At 37.7% G+C, this 19973-nt stretch overlaps 1 protein-coding gene and 1 pseudogene across 4 annotated transcripts in view; one reads left to right on the top strand and one right to left on the bottom strand.

The window, feature by feature from the left end:
• TRIM33 (tripartite motif containing 33) overlaps window positions 1-19973 on the bottom strand; it is a 131017-nt gene that overhangs the window by 13359 nt on the left and 97685 nt on the right. For all 4 annotated transcript variants that reach the window (XR_006206611.1, XM_042953527.1, XM_042953526.1 and 1 more), the window contains exons 7-13: window positions 18368-18514; window positions 17808-17925; window positions 16140-16414; window positions 15337-15501; window positions 10684-10884; window positions 3938-4070; window positions 1802-1865 (exon numbers count right to left, since the gene is read on the bottom strand). Coding sequence is in view for 3 of the 4 variants with exons in the window: in XM_042953527.1 (XP_042809461.1) it covers window positions 1802-1865; window positions 3938-4070; window positions 10684-10884; window positions 15337-15501; window positions 16140-16414; window positions 17808-17925; window positions 18368-18514 (1103 nt within the window). In the remaining variant the exon portion in view is untranslated. The remainder of the gene's footprint in view (window positions 1-1801; window positions 1866-3937; window positions 4071-10683; window positions 10885-15336; window positions 15502-16139; window positions 16415-17807; window positions 17926-18367; window positions 18515-19973) is intronic.
• LOC122227845 lies at window positions 5574-9425 on the top strand (annotated as a pseudogene).

Below are 19973 nucleotides of genomic sequence, written 5' to 3' on the forward strand. Positions count from 1 at the left end.
AAGGGTTTAACAAGTAGTCAACAACCCAGAATACCCTTTTTTGAATCACCAAAATGATAGGCTAAGAGGACAGGTATACAACTAATCGGTTCTATCTAAACCACAAAGTAAAACCACTGGCAAGAGAAGTGAGAAGAAACTGGTAAGACCGTACTGCTACTGAGAATGAACACCTTTTTCAATCTGTACTTTCCTCTAAAAGTACTGATTATTTAAAGTGTAATTAAAAAGTCAAGCAAGTATTTTAATAGCACCCGTCTTCAGAATGCGCGTGCACACACACACACACACACACACCCAAATAAGATAAACCTTCAGGGGTACCTGTGTGGCTCTGTTGGTTCAGCGGCCAACTCTTGGTTTAGGCTCAGGTCATGATCTCACAGATTCCTGAGTTAGAGCCCCATGGAGGCCCTCCCTCCCTGTCTGCCCCTCCCCCACTTGTGCTATCTCTCTCTCTCAAAATAAAAAAATGTTTTAAAAAGTTTATTTAAAAAGTAATTCATGTATCTTAAGTCTTTCTTACATTGCACTAAATTATTCAAACTAAAAATCAGTCAACATTTATTCTATTTTATGTTAACACACTCCACACACCAGCCCCATTTCTTAAACCTGTCCACCAAAAAGGCATAAGAAACAATTTAAGTAGCAATAAGTGCCCCTAATGCCCAGAAGACTGTCTCCAAACACTATTTCCTTATTAACACAACCAAGATTTCTTAAAGATATGGTGATCAGTAGGCCTGAGGCAGGAAATCTGTAAGACGAACCTGGAACATCATTTCGTAACAGGAGTAAGGAAGTTTTCAAAGACTACTGGGGTTATACCAAAGGACTAAGGAGCCAAACAGCCAAACAGGGAATAATTTAACCCAATAAAAATAACATCTATAATAGTTTAGAACATATAAAATGTTTAAATTTATGAGTTCATAAAGGCAATGATAAAAAAATCTCATTGGTCACTGTTGGAAGGTGCTGGGAACCAAGTCATTACTAGGACAGAAAAATTTCCTTTACAGAAATATATTACACCAGTAAACAAAAAGAAAGAACACATTAATTAAAATATTATTTTCAACCAGTAAAAAAAAAAAAAAAAAAAGCTAGGCAATGATCATTAATGGGTTGCTGTCACAGAATCAACGAAACATTACGTGCCCTGATGGAAGTACTCGACACCACCAATGAAGTATTCTTCCTACCCAACCTTCCCCCAAATCAAACCTAAATCTGATCAAATCTCATCAAAATTATTAAAACAGAGGGGAAAAAACAGCAAGTAGCGTATTTAAATGACAAGGTGGGGAAAACTGTTTTGAGAAACAATATGTTTCTTCAACATACAATCTGATTTTGACCTCAACGTATCTGCGGATGGCAATGTACATACGGCTTATTTTAATGCAATTTAAAGAAACCATTTATTAAAAAGGGATGAGAAAAATTGGGAAATCTGTAACTCGATCTCTACTGATGTTAAAGAATTAGCTAATAAATTTTTCTTAGGTGCAACAATTGTTCTGTGGCTATAAATTTTTTAAATTCTTCAAATGATATACATTGAAACAGTCCAAGTAAAATGATAAGATGTCTGAGGTTTGTTTCAAAATAATTCAGAGTAGGGGGAAATGTATGGGAGTACAGAAGAAATAAAAATGATCATAACTTGGTAACTGGTGAAGCTGAGTGATAAGCATAGGATTTCGACGTAATATTCTTCTTATTAAAATACATGTTTAAAATTTTTCTTAATAAAAAAGGGGGAAAAAAACCCACTAACAATGTTAAAACTCACCTGCCTCGACTGCCAGTACTAGAGGTACTAGGGGGTCTCACAGGTGTGTGAGAATTGGATAAACCTGGAAAATAATACATAAAATGATTATCAATGCAGGGAAGAATATTCAGAATTCTACCTACTAGTTACAGAATTAAAGATTACTATGATGCAATTTAGCAATTCTTAGAAATCAGGCCTAGCCTTAACCTCAAAATCAGGGATGGCATGTGTAACCCTTGGCATGTTTCAACCAATTTCTGTCAGCTGAGCCCAGACATGATTCTCAGAATTCCCCTCAGAGCAAGTCTCAGAGCAAGTCTATCCAATCAATGAAAACTACCACATCAAGAGAAAGCTATTTACCATCCAACTCCAAGTCATCTGGTAAATATCTTTCTTAGATTCCTGATAGTTACTCCTTCTTTATAAGTCCTGGAATAATTATATTACACCTTAAAAATTCTACCACTCAGAAATTGTATTAATGATGCATCTTATGAAAAACTCACATTTAAACTTGAACTATCTTTACTCCAGAAATAATGAGGTGGTCTGTTTCTATTTCAGTAAGAAATAAGTAATGTTTAATTTAAACCAAGAAAATATACTCTGTAACCACTTCTGCACTGTCAATCCATTTAGATTTGCTTTAATTATTCATCCCTTCATGACAAACAGGGTTAATAAAACAACTGGGATTTTGGAAGAGATCTGTACCCTCATAGACTTGATTAGTCACAACGTGAACAGTTTCCAATAAATTTAAGTTTTTATTTTAAAATTGCAATTTGAAAATTCATTTGCCTTTCCTCAATCCTTGTTTTGTTTTTTAATTTCCATTTTTCATTATCTTACAAGTTTTAAATTGAGGATGAAACCAAAGAACTCTCCAACTGACCATCTGTATCATAAAATATAAGACATGGCAAGTAACTGCATCTACAAATCCAGCAGAGGATGTGAATACAGTTCTGAACAGTGTATGTTACAGGTATACACTACTTTAGTTGAAAACTACCAACAGAATTTGAAGAAAAAAAGTACAGCAATCAGGGAAAAAAAAATGATATGATACTATGATGGTTAGTTTTATGTCAACTTGGCTAGAATATAACTACCCAGTTGTTTGACCAAACACCAGTCTAGATGTTGCTGTAAAGGTGTTTTTAGATGTGATTAACATTTTAATCAGTAGATTCTGTCTCGGCAAATCAACCTCCACAATTTGGATGGGTCTCATCCTATCACTGGAAGAACTAAGAGAAAAGACTAGGGTACCCAGAGGAAGAAGGAATTTTGCCTCCAAAATTGCCTAGACTGTAACATCAACTCTCCCTTGGGTCTCCAGCCTGCCAACCTGCCCAATGGCTTGCCAGTCCTTACAGTCATGTGAGCCAATTCCTTAAAATCTCCCTCTACATACACACATACACACATACACACACACACACACACACACACACACACACACACACACACACACACCTTTTATTGGTTCTGTTTTCCTGGAAAATCCTAATACATACACAGCTGACCCTTAAAACAATGTGAGAGTTATAGGCATTGACACCGCCCCCCCACCCAGTGCAGTTAAAAACTGCATATTAACTTTTGACTCCCTAAAAACTTAACTACTAACAGCCTACTGTTGACCAGAAGCCTTACCAATAACATAAACAGTCAACACGTATTTTGCATGTTACATATATTACATTCTGTTTTCTTACAATAAAGTAAGCTAGGGAAAAGATGTTATCAAGAAAATCATAAGGGGGGGGCGCCTGGGTGGCTCAGTCGGTTAAGTGTCTGACTCAGGTCATGATCTCATGGTTCATGGGTTCGAGCCCCATGTTGGGCTCTGTGCTGACAGCTCAGAGCCTGGAGCCTGCTTCGGATTCTGTGTTCCCTCTCTCTCTGTTCCTCCCCTGCTCTCACTCTCTCTCTCTCTCTCAAAAATAAATAAAGATTAAAAAAAAAAAAAAAAAGAAAATCATAAGGAAGAGAAAATACATTTATAGTACTGCATTCACTGAAAAAACTCTGCATATTAAGTGGACCCGTGCAGTTCAAACCTGTTTTCAAAGGTCAACTATAATGACAGATAGCTTTTTACAGTGTTAAAGAAATGAGGCAGGGCCTCTGATGGCTTACCTGATGATCCTGGAGACAGGGCAGAAGGTCCTGGGGAGGGATTCATGGTGCTTGTAGGCTGCGGGGGTAGGTGACTGCCTGAGATGTATCTACTTAGTAGATTATCTAAACTACTTGAACCAGCATCTTCCAACTAAAGAAAAAGAATGAAATGAGAAATTTGCTTTGATTAAAGCAGAGGAGAAACTACTAATTTCATTAGTATAATCCTTTATGTTCACAATTTACTAACAGATTATTGTATCAAATTTGGCGTAATTGTTGTTTCCTTGTTGCTTCTCCTGAGGACCCACAATGGTTTAAAGTTTGTGTGAACAAAGCTATAATTAGTATTATTCAACAAGTACCGGGCAGCTCAAGAGAGAACACAATAATCTACTAAATCTTTATGTTCTACTATGAAAATAGCTCTGATCATCTGACTCTTCTGCCTTTTCTCAAAGTTGACAAAGAACTCTATCAGTATTCTTGTCCCGTCTTCCTCTCTTTATTTCAACATTCATAGTCCTGCTGGAATCACTCACCTGAATAGAAATTTAATCAAGTCAATACCTAATTTTAAAGCTTTAAAAATATTTTAGACTCAAAAGAAAACGCTTAGCCTGGGGCATAAAGCCCCTTATTACACCAAAAAAGGGGGCAGTCCACAGGAGAACTGAGCCCTTTTCTCACTCAGACAAGACAGCAGGTTAAAGCCAGATGACTGGACAACTTACACATCAATTTCCTCTCTTTAAAACCTCCCAACTATACTGAAGAACTGTGATGACAAAATAGAAATTATTTACCTAAGAAACAGTAAATACTATTTAACTATGAAAACTACCTTAAGAAAAACTGTATACTGTGCCATAAGAGGTGGTCAAACTATTCTTAAATAACTGCCAATCTTCTTGCTTTTTTGGTCTACTTGTGCCCACACTTGCCCCTTTTAATCTCTCCCACTGGAGGCAAGATACCTTTTATGCAAATGTTCAGAAAACTGAACACATACATTTACTTCTTGCTCTCCTTTCCTCTCAAAATTGTACTGATTTTCACGGTGACAGGAAAAGATGTCAACAACATAGAAACTTTGAAGAAAATTATAGAAATAAAACAAAGTAGAATTGGATTGACAGAAAAACCAAATAAGCATTTCCCAACATATCACAGGCAAGGGAGGATTCCTAAAAAGTACACGCCTTTCTCGCTAAAGGCGAGAAACATAAAGGGTGATCGCAAGCAGAGGGCTCACTGGGGGGGCCACTAGGGGTATTAGGAGTTGTAACTGCCCAGTGGTCACGGCTGCTGGCCAAGGATTCACTTGTAAGCCATACCTGCAGGAGAATATTTAGCTGCAACTAGTTAAGTGGAGTATTTTGGACGAGGGGGGAGCTCCTAATATGGGCCACAGATGGAAAGTGAACAATGTCACACCTGAACATAATGGAGGGGGCAGGGGATGATTCAAAACAGATATGAAAGTATCAGGTTACCTATAACCTTTACTCCCACTCCTTCTATACTCACCCACCTGTAATTTATACTTCTGGCAAGACAGGCCTAAGGCTAGAAGAGTGGACAGATTAGGAAGAGGCAAACTGGAAGTACATAAAATGGCCTCTATGACGTCACTACAGCCCCCAACAGGGGAATGCTAGTTGAAGCATTCACCCCCAGGTTTCAGGCGACATGCATTAATAAAGTTGTAAGTATGGAAAAACATTAATTCATTTATTCATTAAATCAATGGTTTTTGAGTATCCTTGAATAACTGCATGGAACATGTGCTATATAAATAACTTCCATGAATTAAAAGGGAAAAGACAGGAGGCGCCTGGGTGGCTCAGTTGGTTAGGCGACTGACTTCGGCTCAGGTCATGATCTCACAGTTCGTGAGTTCGAGCCCCAAGTCGGGCTGTGTGCTGAAAGCTCAGAGCCCCGAGCCTGCTTTGGATTCTGTGTCTCCCTCTCTCTCTGCCCCTCCCCCGCTCAAGCTCTGTCTCTTCCTCTCTCTCACAAAAATAAACATTAAAAAGAAATTTTTTAATAAAAGAAATTAAAAAAAAAAGGAAAAAGGCAATCCAAAGAAGAAATACAAATTATCAGTGAACCACAACTAAGCACACAAATAAAAGAAACATAAATGAAATCAACAGTGCCTTTTTACCTATCAGATTGGTAAAAATGGGAAGAAAAGATGGATTCATTTAGTCAGTGCTAGCAGCACAGTACAGAAATGGATAGTCAGTAACATTTAAGTTTACATATGAATATCAGAAATACAGTTTTCCCAAGACTTCATAATATCCAATATAGTTCCCAGATAGTTACTAAGTACACCAAATATGAAAAATTCTAAAGAATTTAATAAATCATGAGATTATACCATTAATTATATGCTATTCTAAACAGAATCTAATATTCACTTATGTACTCAAAAAGTATTCAGGTTCATCATGTATTATCACCTCAAAGTCTAAATTACAAATATGCACTATCAATATGCTGGAGATGGACAGCAGAGCAAAATAAAATATAATTCAGGTTGAAAGAATTCTATTTAGATCAACTTCTACTCCATACTGAATGGCTATCATGACTACTATTAACATATATCCACAAATTACTTTGAATTCACTGCTGATTTACACTGCATAGTTAATACTACTGATTTACACTGCATAGTTATCTACTTCCCGTGTAGTCTCCCCTAGGTTTCTTCTTACTATACCATGGAAACTACAGGATAGGAGAGAAAGTAAGAGATAATAAGCTCCCTTCAAGAGATGACAGGTTTCCTTTTTCTTTCTACACTTGGTTCATACGGTTACCTACTTCTTATTTGTGTTTTTGTGGTAACCACCTCTAATTACTTTTAAAAGTAGGTGACAAGGACACCTGGGTAGCTCAGACAGTTAAGCGTCTGACTCTTGATTTTGGGTCAGGTCATGATCTCATGGTTTGTGAGATGGGCCCCGCATCAGGCTTTGTGCTCACAGTGCACAGCCTCCTTGGGATTCTCTCTCTCTTCTCTCTCTGACCCTATTCCCACGTGTGCACACATGCTCTTACTCAAAAATAAACATTTTTTTTAAAGTTAAAAAAAAAAAATGTGACAGTAACAAGTGTTGGCAAGAATGTGTAAAACCTGAAGTCCTCAGACACTGTTGGATGGGAACGTAAAATGATGCATCTATTGTAGAAAATAGTTGGGCAGTTCCTCAATAACTTACACACAGAATATATGACACTGCAATTCCACTACTAGAAATTTACGATAGAGAACCAATCACCCATATTCACACAAAAACTTGTACAAATATTTCTATAGCTATATTATTTCTACAACCACAAAGTGGACAACCTAATGTCCATCAACTGAAGAACCCATGAACAAATGTGGACTATCCATACAATGGAATACTCAGCCATAAATAGGAATTAAGTACTGATAAATGCTACAACATGGATGGACCTGGAAAACATGCTAAATGAAAGCAGCCCAACACAAAAGGCCATATATTGTAGAATTGCACTCATACAAAATGTCTAGAATAGGCAAATCCATAGAAACAGAAAGCAAATTAGTGGTTTCCAGGGACTGGATAAGAGGGAAATGGAGAGTGATTGCCAACGGATAGTATCTTTTGGTGTGATAAAAATGTCCTGCAAGTAGTGGTGATGGTTCACAATCTTGCGCATATACTAAAAATTACTGTCCTGTACATTTTTAAAAACTGGATTTTCTTGTATGTGAATTGTATCTCAATTTTTAAAAGTAGGTGATGAGAGACGCCTGGGTGGCTCAGTCAGTTAAGCGTCCGACTTTGCCTCAGATCATGATCTTGCAGTTCATGGGTTCGAGCCCCACAGTGGACTCTGCGCTGACAGCTCCGAGCCTGAAGCCTGCTTAGGACTCTGTGTGCCCTTTCTCTCTGCTCCTACCCTACCCCACTCATGCTCTGTTCTCTCGCTCTCAAAAATAAACAAACATAGGGGTGCCTGGGTGGCTCAGTCGGTTAAGTGTCCGACTTCGGCTCAGGTCATGATCCTGCAGTTCGTGAGTTCAAGCCCCGCATCAGGCCCTGTGCTGACAATGGATCCCACTTCAGATTCTGTATCTCCCTTTCTCTCTGTTCCTCCCCCACTCACACTCTGTCTCACTCTCAAAAATAAAGAATAAAAAAATTAAAATAAACACTAAAAAAATAAAAATTAAAAATAAATGAATAGATAAAAATAAAAAGTAGGTGATGAAAAGGAAAGTCTAATATGATGCCAAGCTTTTCAAAGCTGTGGAACATCTACACTTCCTCCATCTGGTCTCTGTCAGAAAGCACCAAACCAAGATCAGAATAGCCCTAGCAAACTATGTTAAGTAAGACATTGGCAAACTTCCTCTTCCTCTTCAAAGTTTAAGACCTGGAACCAAGTCTTATTAATCTTTTTATTCTAAATCCCCAAGGATTTTAGCATATGCTAAGTGTTTAGCTTAATGATTCTTTTAACACTGCACATACCTCTCTCTGGTTGCCCAAAGCCTCTCAGTACTATACCTTTCCAGGCCTACAATCACAAACTATCTCCCTACTATCTCTCTATGGAGAGCAGGGAGAGAACCAGCCTTATAATTAGGAGCGTGAGCTTTGAATTAAAACTTTTCCATGTACTAGTCACTAATCCTTCTTACTCTCATCCATAAAATAGGGATGCCATTATGACAAGAGGACTTCACATATTAAACTGACAATACTGCTTGTCAAAGTGCTTTGTAAACTCTAAGTTTATGACTCAGAAATTTTACTTTTTTGCAGACACATTCCCAAATTTCCCATTCTGTATCGTCCAGTCCTCTCAGCACCAATACAACTAACATTCACTTAGCCAAAAAAGACCTCTCCTATTATTTGGGAAGCAATAAGATTAAGAAAATTCACAATGTGTTAGTGATTGTGAAACAATTTGAAGTTAAAGAAACATCCTTTAAAACTCTTATAAAATCCATAAAACCCATAAAAATATTAAAATGCAATCAAGGGTCTTAGTATCTTAGTAATTACACTGTTCCTTGCTCCCATGGTAACACTTGACTCTGAGTAACTTGCACAATGCAGGAGAGGACGACTCAGTATATATAACCTTCAAAGGTTACACAGAATGTATAAATAAAATGTTTTTGTCAAGTCGTTGCCTTGGCTTAATGAGGACATGCAGTCTGCTGAGCCCACTCTTGGTGCCTCATTGCTCCCACCCACCCTCAGGAAGCCCACAAGCAGTTCTATCAACTTGAACACGTATTTCAACAAGCACTACGAGTACCAGCGTATCGTGTTACCCAGAGAACTTTCCTAACCAGTATCTAAAACCCATCTGATGTTTGAAGACCAGTGGAGGAAACCTGGTGTCCAACAGAGTCCAGGGTGGGTTCATCACATTATTCATGAGCCAGAATCACATATATTCTTCTCTTAAATAACCTCTTCCAAAATATCAACAAAAATGAAGTATATCTGGGGATCATTAATTACACCTTTTTCAAATTTAATGTATACATATGTGAGGTAGTATTCAGTGAGTACTTGAAAACGTACAAATCATTCATCCATAATGGTGCATGAGCTGTATTCTTCACTACAACAGAGCTCAGTTAAGTGCAACTGTAAGTAAGTTATTATATGATGGTTCTTTTTTTTTTTTTTTTTTTTAAAGTAATCTCTACAACCAATGTGGGGCTTAAACTAACAACTCCAAGATCAAAGAGTTGCACGCTTGGGGCACCTGGGTGGCTCAGTAGTCGGTTAAGCATCCGACTCTTGGTTTCGGTTCAGGCCATGATCTCACGGCTCATGAGTATGAGCCCCAAGTCGGGCTCTGTGCTGACCGTGCGGAGCCTGCTTGGGATTCTCCCTGCACCTCCCCTGCTTGCTCGCGCGCGCTCTCTCTCTCTCTCTCTCTCTCAATAAATAAATAAACAAACAAACAAATAAATATTATTTAAAGGAAAAAAAGAGTTGCATGCTCCACTGACTGAGCCAGCCAGGCGCAGGCGCCTCTCTAAGGTGTTTAAGATAAAATCTCTTCTAGTCTGTTTTCCCTTTAATATAAGTGGCTGTTTGCCTTTGTTGCCTCTGTTAAATAAAGCTTGTACATTGCACTAAAAAAGTTTTTTTAATAAAAGGCTTTTAATTCAAATGAATTAATGAAATTTCATAAGGCACTGAAAGATATGTTTCTTCAGGAAAATATTACAGGTGAAAGGGACAGATGCCTCAGAGGCCCTTCTACTCTTCTACTCTTCACCATCACTGCCTCTCTCAGGATGCCTCCTGCTCCTCTCCACAAGTGCTTGATACCTAGGCCTTGCAACCACTTTCTTTCTCAGTCCACCCTGTTTGCACAAGGGGTACCTCATCCCTTTTGGACCAAACAGAAGAATGGCAAAGATGTGACCACATTTGGGGTCCTGGTGTCCTCTCTGGATCCAAGCTCACAGCAGGAGTGCATTGTCTAACATAAGGTTTGTCTGTTGGCAGGTGGCAGAAAGATTAACAAAACTGATATCTTAGAACTTTAAAATATTGAGGCATGCTAGTTTCAGCACACATAATTTTTATTATCTTTTTTTACCACACATAACTTCAAAATCAAATATTTAATACTCTACTCTTCAGAAATTTCAAAAAATGTTGTTCCTAAATTTAAAAGAAAGAATGCTTCCTAATTAACAGCTTTTAAATCTGTCATTCAACTTAAATACAAACCTGTATGGGTGGAATATCTGGCAGCGATGGAAGGTTTTCAGGATTGGTAACTGAGGGGATTAGCTCTATTGCTGTAACAGACGGGCTGGTGGGACCTCGATTTGCATTTGCCATCGTAGCTGTAGTAGGGCTGGTTGGATTGATTGTAGTGTTGTGCACCGACACAACAGGAAAGGGTCCAGCATGCCCTGGGTTTGAGTGCTGTTAGGAAAAAAGATGTTATCATTACTTGATCTGCCAGGATATCCTAATGTGAACTACACCTTTACAAGAAGTTTTAGTTTAGGAAGGATACACAAGTGTTTGATACCTGTGACTAAGAACAAAGAAGCAAGCCTTATCTTACAATAGCCAAGCCACAGAAGCAACCTAAGTGCCCATGCATTGATGAATGAACAAAGAAGTTGTATGTATGTGTGTATCCAAAATGTGTATGTGTGTGTCTAGAATGCAGTATTATTCAGCCATAAAAAATGAGACAATTCTGTCATTTGCCACAGCATGGATGGACCTTGAAGGTATTATACTAAGTGAAATAAGACAGAGAAAAACAAACACTGTATGATCTCATTTATATGTGGAATCTTAAAACAAAACAAATTCATATAAAATGAGTTCAGACTTGTGGTTTTTAGAGGTGGAGGGTGGAAGAAGAGGGAATGGCAGGTGGTCAAAAGGCAAAAGGTACAAACTTCCAGTTATAAGATAACAAGTAACAGGGATGTAACATACAGTATGACCATAGTTTTAAATATATAGAACAGAAGTAAATCCTAACTCTGTATCTCCATCTCTCTGCCCCTCCCCTGCTCGACTGTGTGTGTCTCTCTCTCTCAAAAATAAACATTAAAAAAAAAAAAGTAAATCCTCAGAGTACTTATTACAAGGAGGAAAAGAATTTTCTTCCTTTCTTTTCTTTTTATTGTATCTATACAACATCATGGATATCAGCAGAACCTATTGTAATCATTTCACAATCTATGTAAACCAACCATTATGCTGTAAGCCTAAAATTTATCGTGATGTACATCAATTATTTTTATAATTTTTTTTTTTTTATAATTTTTTTTTTTTTTTTTAATTTATTTTTGGGACAGAGAGAGACAGAGCATGAACGGGGGAGGGGCAGAGAGAGAAGGAGACACAGAATCGGAAAGAGGCTCCAGGCTCCAAGCTGTCAGCCCAGAGCCTGACGCGGGGCTCGAACTCACGGACCGCGAGATCGTGACCTGGCTGAAGTCGGACGCTTAACCGACTGCGCCACCCAGGCGCCCCTGATGTACATCAATTATTAATAAAACTGGGGGAAAAAGCCTTCTCCAACTTATACAAAAAAAGTAACAATAACTCAAACTTAGCCTTTTTGTTTTCCTACTCATTTTTGTGTACTTTTTAGGAAAAGGAGATTTGCCATTATTTTCAACCTGCCAGCCTGGAGACATGGCATTATTACAAACAAAGATGTACATAAATAGATGATCTAGAAGCCCCCAAAGTTTTTAAACATCAGGCCGGGAAAGTCACTGTTCTATTTATATTCCTCTTTGACTCTTCCGTCTTTTTAAAAATAAAAACAATTGGATAGTTGTCTATTATATAACTGATACGGTAGAAAAAAATGAATGTACAAAAGGAAATATGACATCAATTCCTGATTGTAATAATCTGTGACTCTAGGCAAATCACATAATCTCAGTAATTTAGAAATGTGAGTAACACCTCACCTGTCTCATTGTAAGCGACTGTTAGGATCATTTAAGATAAATATAGATGAAAATCCTTGGGAAACAAATTATACATATACAAATAAATAATTAGAAGTTTTAAACACTGAAAATTCTAACATTCACTTATTTCCGTAGGGGCCTTAAAGTCTGATGATTCCGCAGTTTCTGCACTCTTCCAAAGGGTGTAGCTGCTCCCTGGTAATATTTGTGGGCTTTCGGGTACATGGCTATGTGAACACTTTTATGGAAACTAATGTCCAGATCTTCAACCTTCATATGTACTTTTTTTCTAAAGAAAACCCAATTTCCCTAGGAATGTGCCAGTCTACAGGTTCTCTTCTTCTATAATTGCCCTTCTCCCTCTCCCCTAAAACAGCACACCTCTGACCCATTTCAAATCCTATCTAACACACTACCTTGGGGCAGAAAATACTCTGAGACAAGCAAAGATACAAGTGTTCAGCTGATGACAAAGTGCCCACCTCAAAAACCTGAGTTAATAAATCTGAGTGGGTTCTGATATAAGATGATCAACAAAAACAAAAGACATGAAGAAACTGTCAACTGATAAAAAGATGCATAAAGTAGTATTCATAGCTCATTCTAAGTTTTAGTTTATAATCTGCGAAAGTTCAAACAATTCAGGAAAATGAAAAAAATTACTTTAATTCCCAGATACATGTTTTTGTAAACAGGTTCCCAAGCATCATAAGAAAACAGAAACAAGAAAAAACAGTAATAAAAACTGATGTTGAATTCTAACTCTAACAAGTAACATACACAAATATATATAAGGCGCCTGGGTGGCTCAGTCAGTTAAGCACCTAACTCTTGATTTTGGTTCGGCTCAGGTCATGATCTCGCAGCTCATGGGATTGAGCCCTACATTGGGCTCTGTGCTGACAGCATGGAGCCTGCTTGGGATTCTCTCTCTCCCTCTCTCTCTGCCCCTCCCCTGCTGGCACTGTCTCTCTCTCTCTCTCTCTCTCTCTCAAAAATTAAATAAACATTAAAATAAATAAATACATACACACACACACACACACACACAAATGAACAGGAAAAAGGAAAAGGCTCCATCTGTCTCATAAAGAAATGTGTACCCAGAAGAATTTTATTTTTTATGTTTCCTAATATTCTTAAAGCATAGAAGTATATTTATGTATAATTGTACAGAAATTACTATAATGAAAATTTGGTCCAAAATAATATTTTTAAGCTTAATAATAGTCTTACTGTCACTGGAAATACAAGAATTTTTAAATTAAGATAGACATTTTTCCCACAGAAAACTGCAACTGATTGATCTATATACCTATCAAACATAAGTATATAAAGATAAAATTCTATAGACGAAGTAGAAGAGAAATTCAGGTCCAAGCATAAAAGAGACAATAAAGTTTGGACTTCCAAAAAAGAGCTTGCTATAGTATTTGGGATTCCACTGGATTAGTTTATAAGAATGATGAAACGGTTTGATCTTATAATGTCAGTAATTACAATATGCCAGAAAATATGTCCTTGGCAATCACTGAAACTTAAATTTATAATAGAACCTTTATTGTTTTTTAAATTTTTAATTTTTATTTATTTTTGAGAGACAGAGTACAAGCAGGGAAGGGGCAGAGAGGGAGACACAGAATCCAAAGCAGGCTCCAGGCTGTGAGCTGTCAGCACAGAGCCTGAAGTGGGGCTCGAACTCACGAACCATGAGATCATGACCTGAGCTAAAGTCGGACACTTAATCAACTGAGCCACATAGGTGCCCCTATAATAGAACTTTTAAATGTCAGTCTTAAATGTGAGGGAGTGCCTATTTTTCAAAAGTCTTTCCAAAGGTACTTGTGTATAAAAGTTGAAGAACCACTGCACTGGGACTATTTATCCAAGTTTAGTATGCAGACTGATCTGAGAGTTAGTAAAAGTTTACTATTTCTGAGTACTCTCCCCCTAGAAATTTGGACTCAATGGCTATGGTTCAGAATCTATTTTTGACAAGGACCTCATACTCATTCTGAGGGTTATTAAAGCATGCTTTGAAAAATATCACTATCACAGTTCCACAATGAACTTTATTATTTTATAACTAGAGATCATATGTAAAAGTAGCCTGATTTTATAGTCCTAACTCCTATTCAAAAAAAATTTTTTTTTTCAACGTTTTTTTATTTATTTTTGGGACAGAGAGAGACAGAGCATGAACGGGGGAGGGGCAGAGAGAGAGGGAGACACAGAATCGGAAACAGGCTCCAGGCTCCGAGCCATCAGCCCAGAGCCTGACGCGGGGCTCGAACTCACGGACCGCGAGATCATGACCTGGCTGAAGTTGGACGCTTAACCGACTGCGCCACCCAGGCGCCCCGTCCTAACTCCTATTCAAATATAACCTACTATTCAGGCAAAAATCAGAAAACATGTTTTAAAATACACTTATTTTTCATAGCAAGCATTATCTATATCCTAAAAAGAAAAACAAGCAGAGAGAAGCTATACCCAAATAAATAAATTACATATAGCACAGCTCTACCGTTTTCAAAGTCCTTTTTACAGATCAAGTTCACAACGCCACATGAAAAGAACAGAGAAACAATTTCAGGAAACTAAGGTTCTAATCTTGACTTTACCGTTACCTCTTGTGATTGTGGATAAATAAAAAGCTCCTTTGTTTTTTACTTCTGTAAAATGAATTGGCTGGACGAGACCAGAGGTTCTTAACCCATAGTATATAATGGGTTTAATGCCATTAAAGAAGCTGTTAAAATTGAATTCATGTGTATGTGTAATTTGGGGGAACAAGAAGATACACAGCATTAATCAAATTTTCAAAGGTATCAATGGCCAACCCCGAGCCCCCACCTGCTTAAGAAAAACTATGTCTTTTAATTTTAAAATTGTATGATTCTTACAAATGTAACTCTAGGCATACTTGTCTTTGGAGGTGTGGCTGCATCATGGAATACTGAGGGCCGCTGTGCCTGGGTATCCCTGGTATCCGGGCGGCATTCTGGGCCAATCTCATCTGATGGGCTTGGAAAGCTCCACAGTTCATGTTGCTTCTTTGCATTGTTTGCACACTGATCAATCTTGGAGGCTACAAAAGGTAGAAATTGCATTTGCTTAATAATATTTTTTATAAATTTATCTTTCAATGATAAAATGTTATGGTAAAAATCGACAGGACAGAATGGCATAAAGTAAAAAGCGTAAGTCATTCTCCCCAACTCTAGCCCCAATCCCTTCCACTGTGTGTGTGTGTGTGTGTGTGTGTGTGTGTGTGTGTGTGTGTGTAAAGCCTATCAACATTAACTTATCCAAACCTGGACTAGTGGTTTTGATTTGGATGGGGGAGGGGAGATCAAAAGAGATACACGGATGGGAATAGTTTGAATAAATGCCTAAGGAATGTATCTGACCTTAGGTAAAACATATCTGGCTTTCTGGACCCAAATCACACGTGGAAAACAAAAAATACCTGGAATGGAGGGATAAAAACTTTTGCTCTTCCATAGTACCATGAGTTAGTTTCATATCCCATGTTAAGTAGTTCTTTAATGCCCTTTGTCACATCTCCCCCAGGCCCCTGCCAAACCCAGAGCAAATATTTAAACTCTGACCTTTGAGCTTTGTCTCTGCTAGTCACTTTGAAATGTGCAATTCATCCCAATCGGACGGAGTGCAGTCTTGAGGCTTTCATCATTTGTATCAATCGTGCCATGCTCTAATACTCACCTGTTGCTGTAACATCTGTGGGGCTGCTTGTCGAGGGTGCTGCTGTGTCGTCGTCGTTGCTGTGGATACGGGTGCAGGCGGCTGCTGCATCCTCATCTGCTGTAACTGCTGATGTTTCTGTGCATATACTTGCTGTTGCATGTGCTGGAGTCGAAGCTGCGCTAAGTTAATCTGTCCAGGGGTTTTACTAATGTGGTTTGTCCCTGGAGGAACTTGCCCAACTACAACATTAGGAGTATAACCAGGAGCTGGTTTACTCTCAATTACTAGATTACCTGAAGGATTTAAAAAATGAGAATAATTTGCATATAAACGATTAAATCATCCACTTTTGATTGCCACTATTTTTTCCTCTTTCCTTTCACAACTATCAGCACTCAAAGCTTCTGACAGGACAGCAGAAGTGGGAGATAGGTTTAAAGATGATGAAGATCAGAAACATAGTCCAAAGCCAAATAATTGACTTTTGATTATTCAGAATAATGTATTGTGTATTATTCTATATTTACACAAATGTACAGAAAATTAAAGATCTGAAACAGATGTTATTGGAGGAGGCGCATCTAGTCAGTCAAAATCAATTCTCCTGGACAAGATTCAAGGATATCTAAGACTGCTAATGCTGATCCCATTTTCCTTTGAATTGCCATACTATTCAGGGCAGAGTACTACATTGCTACAAAACTGTCTTCCGTGGAAACATGGAATGTTTTAGCCACTTACGTCCCTAGAAATGACAATTTTCCTTGGTTCTCACACAGCCCTTTATTTTCTAGGAACAGAAGGCAAATTTGAGGAAGGTTGGATGTAAGGCAGAATTGGCAAACCTTTCCTTTAATGGGTCAGATAGTTCAGGCTTTGCAGACCACATAAGATCTGCCATATATTCTTCTATTTTCATTTATTTTTACAAGCCTTTAAAATGTAAAAAACAAACTTAGCTACCATGCCACACAAAATACAGTTTGCCAATGCCTTCTCTAAGGCTATAGCCAAATTTTAATATACACAAAGATCACTTTTTTACAGAAATCCATTCGCCTCTGCTTTTACCACTTCCAGTGGTGAGAACTTAACTACTTTCAAAGTGAGTTTCCTCAATCTGTAGACAGTTCTAACTGTTGGGAAGTTTTGGGTCTTTGTTTTAAATTGAGCTGTTTGTCTGTCTCTCTGTAACTTTCACCTATGGTCTGTAGGTCCACACTGTGGACAAGAGTGAAGCCCATTTCTCTTCTGTGTGGAAAAGCGCTACTCTTATCTTTCAAACATTCCTCAATGTGACTTTCACACACATCAGCATCCTGGAGGGCCTCCTCTAGTGGACAATTCGGTACAATTAATACACAAACTATTAGGGCATCTAATAAATTCTTCCAGAGAATGAAGCCCCATATGCTAAGTTTTTGACATAAAACAGTCATTACCAATTTTCAAATACGTGGGGGAAAAGTCAACAATAATTCACATTTTTAAAATCTACACACAGGAGATGCTCAACATTCTTCAAAATGTCACGAACAGAGCACAAGTGAGTTTCCAATGAGGAACATATTTTCCAAGAAGTTTATGTGTTACAGTAAAGCTTTAAGGATCTAAAATCTGTTTTAGATCCTTTCTCCTCCTAATTTAGTGTTCCCAGTCACACTGAAAAAACTAATTAATTCTCACCTAAATTGACTACATTCTTTGCCCAGAAGGTGGGATCACAATGGAAACGGATTGCTCCATTAGCAGCAGGCACAGGATCACACCGTGCTTTCAAAATATGGCGCAACTGAAAAGTAATCTTGAAGGGAAAAAATTCACATTAGTCTTAAAAATTAAGTATTACCTGAGAAAACAAACATGGTAAAGACATAAAAAGCTCATGTAGCCCCACGACCTGAGATGAGACAGTTGTGTTTAAAAGACTACCTATATTAGCAATCAAGTGCACATTTCTGGCAGAAATGATTTATCATGTATCTTCAGGACAGTAAATACTGTATGAATCCATTTACATGAAATTCTAGAAAATAACAGAAATGAGATTAATGGTTGCCTAGGGTCAGGAGTAGAGGGGAACAAAGAAACTTTTGTGGGTGATGGAAATTTTCTGTATCTTAATGCAGTGCCGGTTACATTGGCAAAAATACAAAATCTAGACTTGAAACAGCTACAGTTCACTGAATGTAAGTCTTAATAAAATCAATGTAAAGACCTGGGGATAAACACACTATGTGTCTCACCAGTCGCTTGCTGTACAGTAGAGCTGTGCTGCTGCCACTCGCAATTGCCCAATTTGTGAAGTTCATCACATGCTTCACCTGCCGGGAAAGGCCTGTGATGTCATTCTGTTGCTGTAATAACTTCATCTGTCTTTCTTTTGTAACATTCTGAAACAGAACAAGAGTTCAATGAAGAATTCTATATGAAAAATCCAACTCATCGTTTCTGTTGCAAACGAACACAATACCTACGTTACTTTTTAAAATCAGGATAAGTTAACAGGCATCTCATTATGTAATGAGCCTCTGATCAAAAGAAAAGTTGGAAACTAAACTTAGGCAAACAAAGGCGGAACTAAAACTTAGTTCTCAAAGCTAACAAAGGGGCATTCCACATATAAAAATTGTTAGTTGATGTCTCCCTTTTCCTTCAGAAGATAAAATGTCTTTGTTAAAAATAGTATCTAGGGGCTCCTGGGTGGCTCAGTCGGCTAAGCGTCTGACTCTTGGTTTTGCCTCAGGTCATGATCTCAAAGTTTTTGAGTCTGAGCCCCCCATCCGGCTCCACGCTGACAGCCCAGGGCCTGCCTGGGATTCTCTCCCTCCCTCTCTGTCTTTTAAAATAAATAAATTTTAAAAAATAATAAATTAAAAAACAATAAAAATAGTATCTATTAGGCTAATCCAATATACAGAATCTGTGGCATAATGAGCTGACCTTTAGAAATTTGATATAATCAACTCCACACTTTTAGGTCCAAAGAAAATTTTGTGTTACCAGTGCCACCTACTGGTATAGCAGGAGGCGAAAGTTAAAATCTCTTCCTTCAAATACGTTTAAAAGACAAAATGAGAAAGGTAAATTCTAAAGCTCTAAGAGTAGAGTTAAGGAACCTTTTGAAATAACAAAAGTTCTCAAAGAACAAGAGCATAAATAAGAATTGAAGGACCAATCTGAGGGCAAATGCTGCAAAGGAAAAATAAACTACCTGGGAACTAAAACTCCCGGAAGGGACAGGTGATATCTTATATGCTCTGACATTTGGCATGCCAAACAACCTATCTACTTTGCACTTGACCATTTTCTGAACACCTCAACTTGACTCATTGGGCAATTTTTTCCTAAGAAAACAAGTTGCCCATTTTATAATGCAAAATGATGGATAAAAGTATTCAACTGATAGAAGTTTGATTCACAAGTTCCCTGGAAATCATCCCTTCTACCAAGCATAGGAAAACCTTTACTTTACAAAGTTTAAGAACATATTACACTAGAAAACATCTATTCCTTAAATTCAGCATGTTAGGCGTGTGTGGCAGATTTATGATTCAGTATTTTTGTATATTTTAGCATTAAAAGGCATCTTTTCATTCAAAAGTTCTTGAAATGGTTTACGATTATTTTCGACCTACAGTTACAGTGTATTTGCAGTAAGTTAAAAGGTTATCAAAAGGTTATCAGAAATAGTTGCTGCTCAGTGTTCTCCACGTACAGTCTTGGAAAACAAAATCTATTAGAGTTAAATGCATCAGCTGAATGTACAAGAGGAAAGAGACCTCCAACTTTAATGGTATGTGTGAGAGTACTTTTAATCTCACAATTGTGTCTCAATAAAAAGATGTATTT

The sequence above is a fragment of the Panthera leo genome, chromosome C1 (assembly GCF_018350215.1).
Source record: "Panthera leo isolate Ple1 chromosome C1, P.leo_Ple1_pat1.1, whole genome shotgun sequence".
In the NCBI taxonomy this organism is placed as follows: domain Eukaryota; kingdom Metazoa; phylum Chordata; class Mammalia; order Carnivora; family Felidae; genus Panthera; species Panthera leo.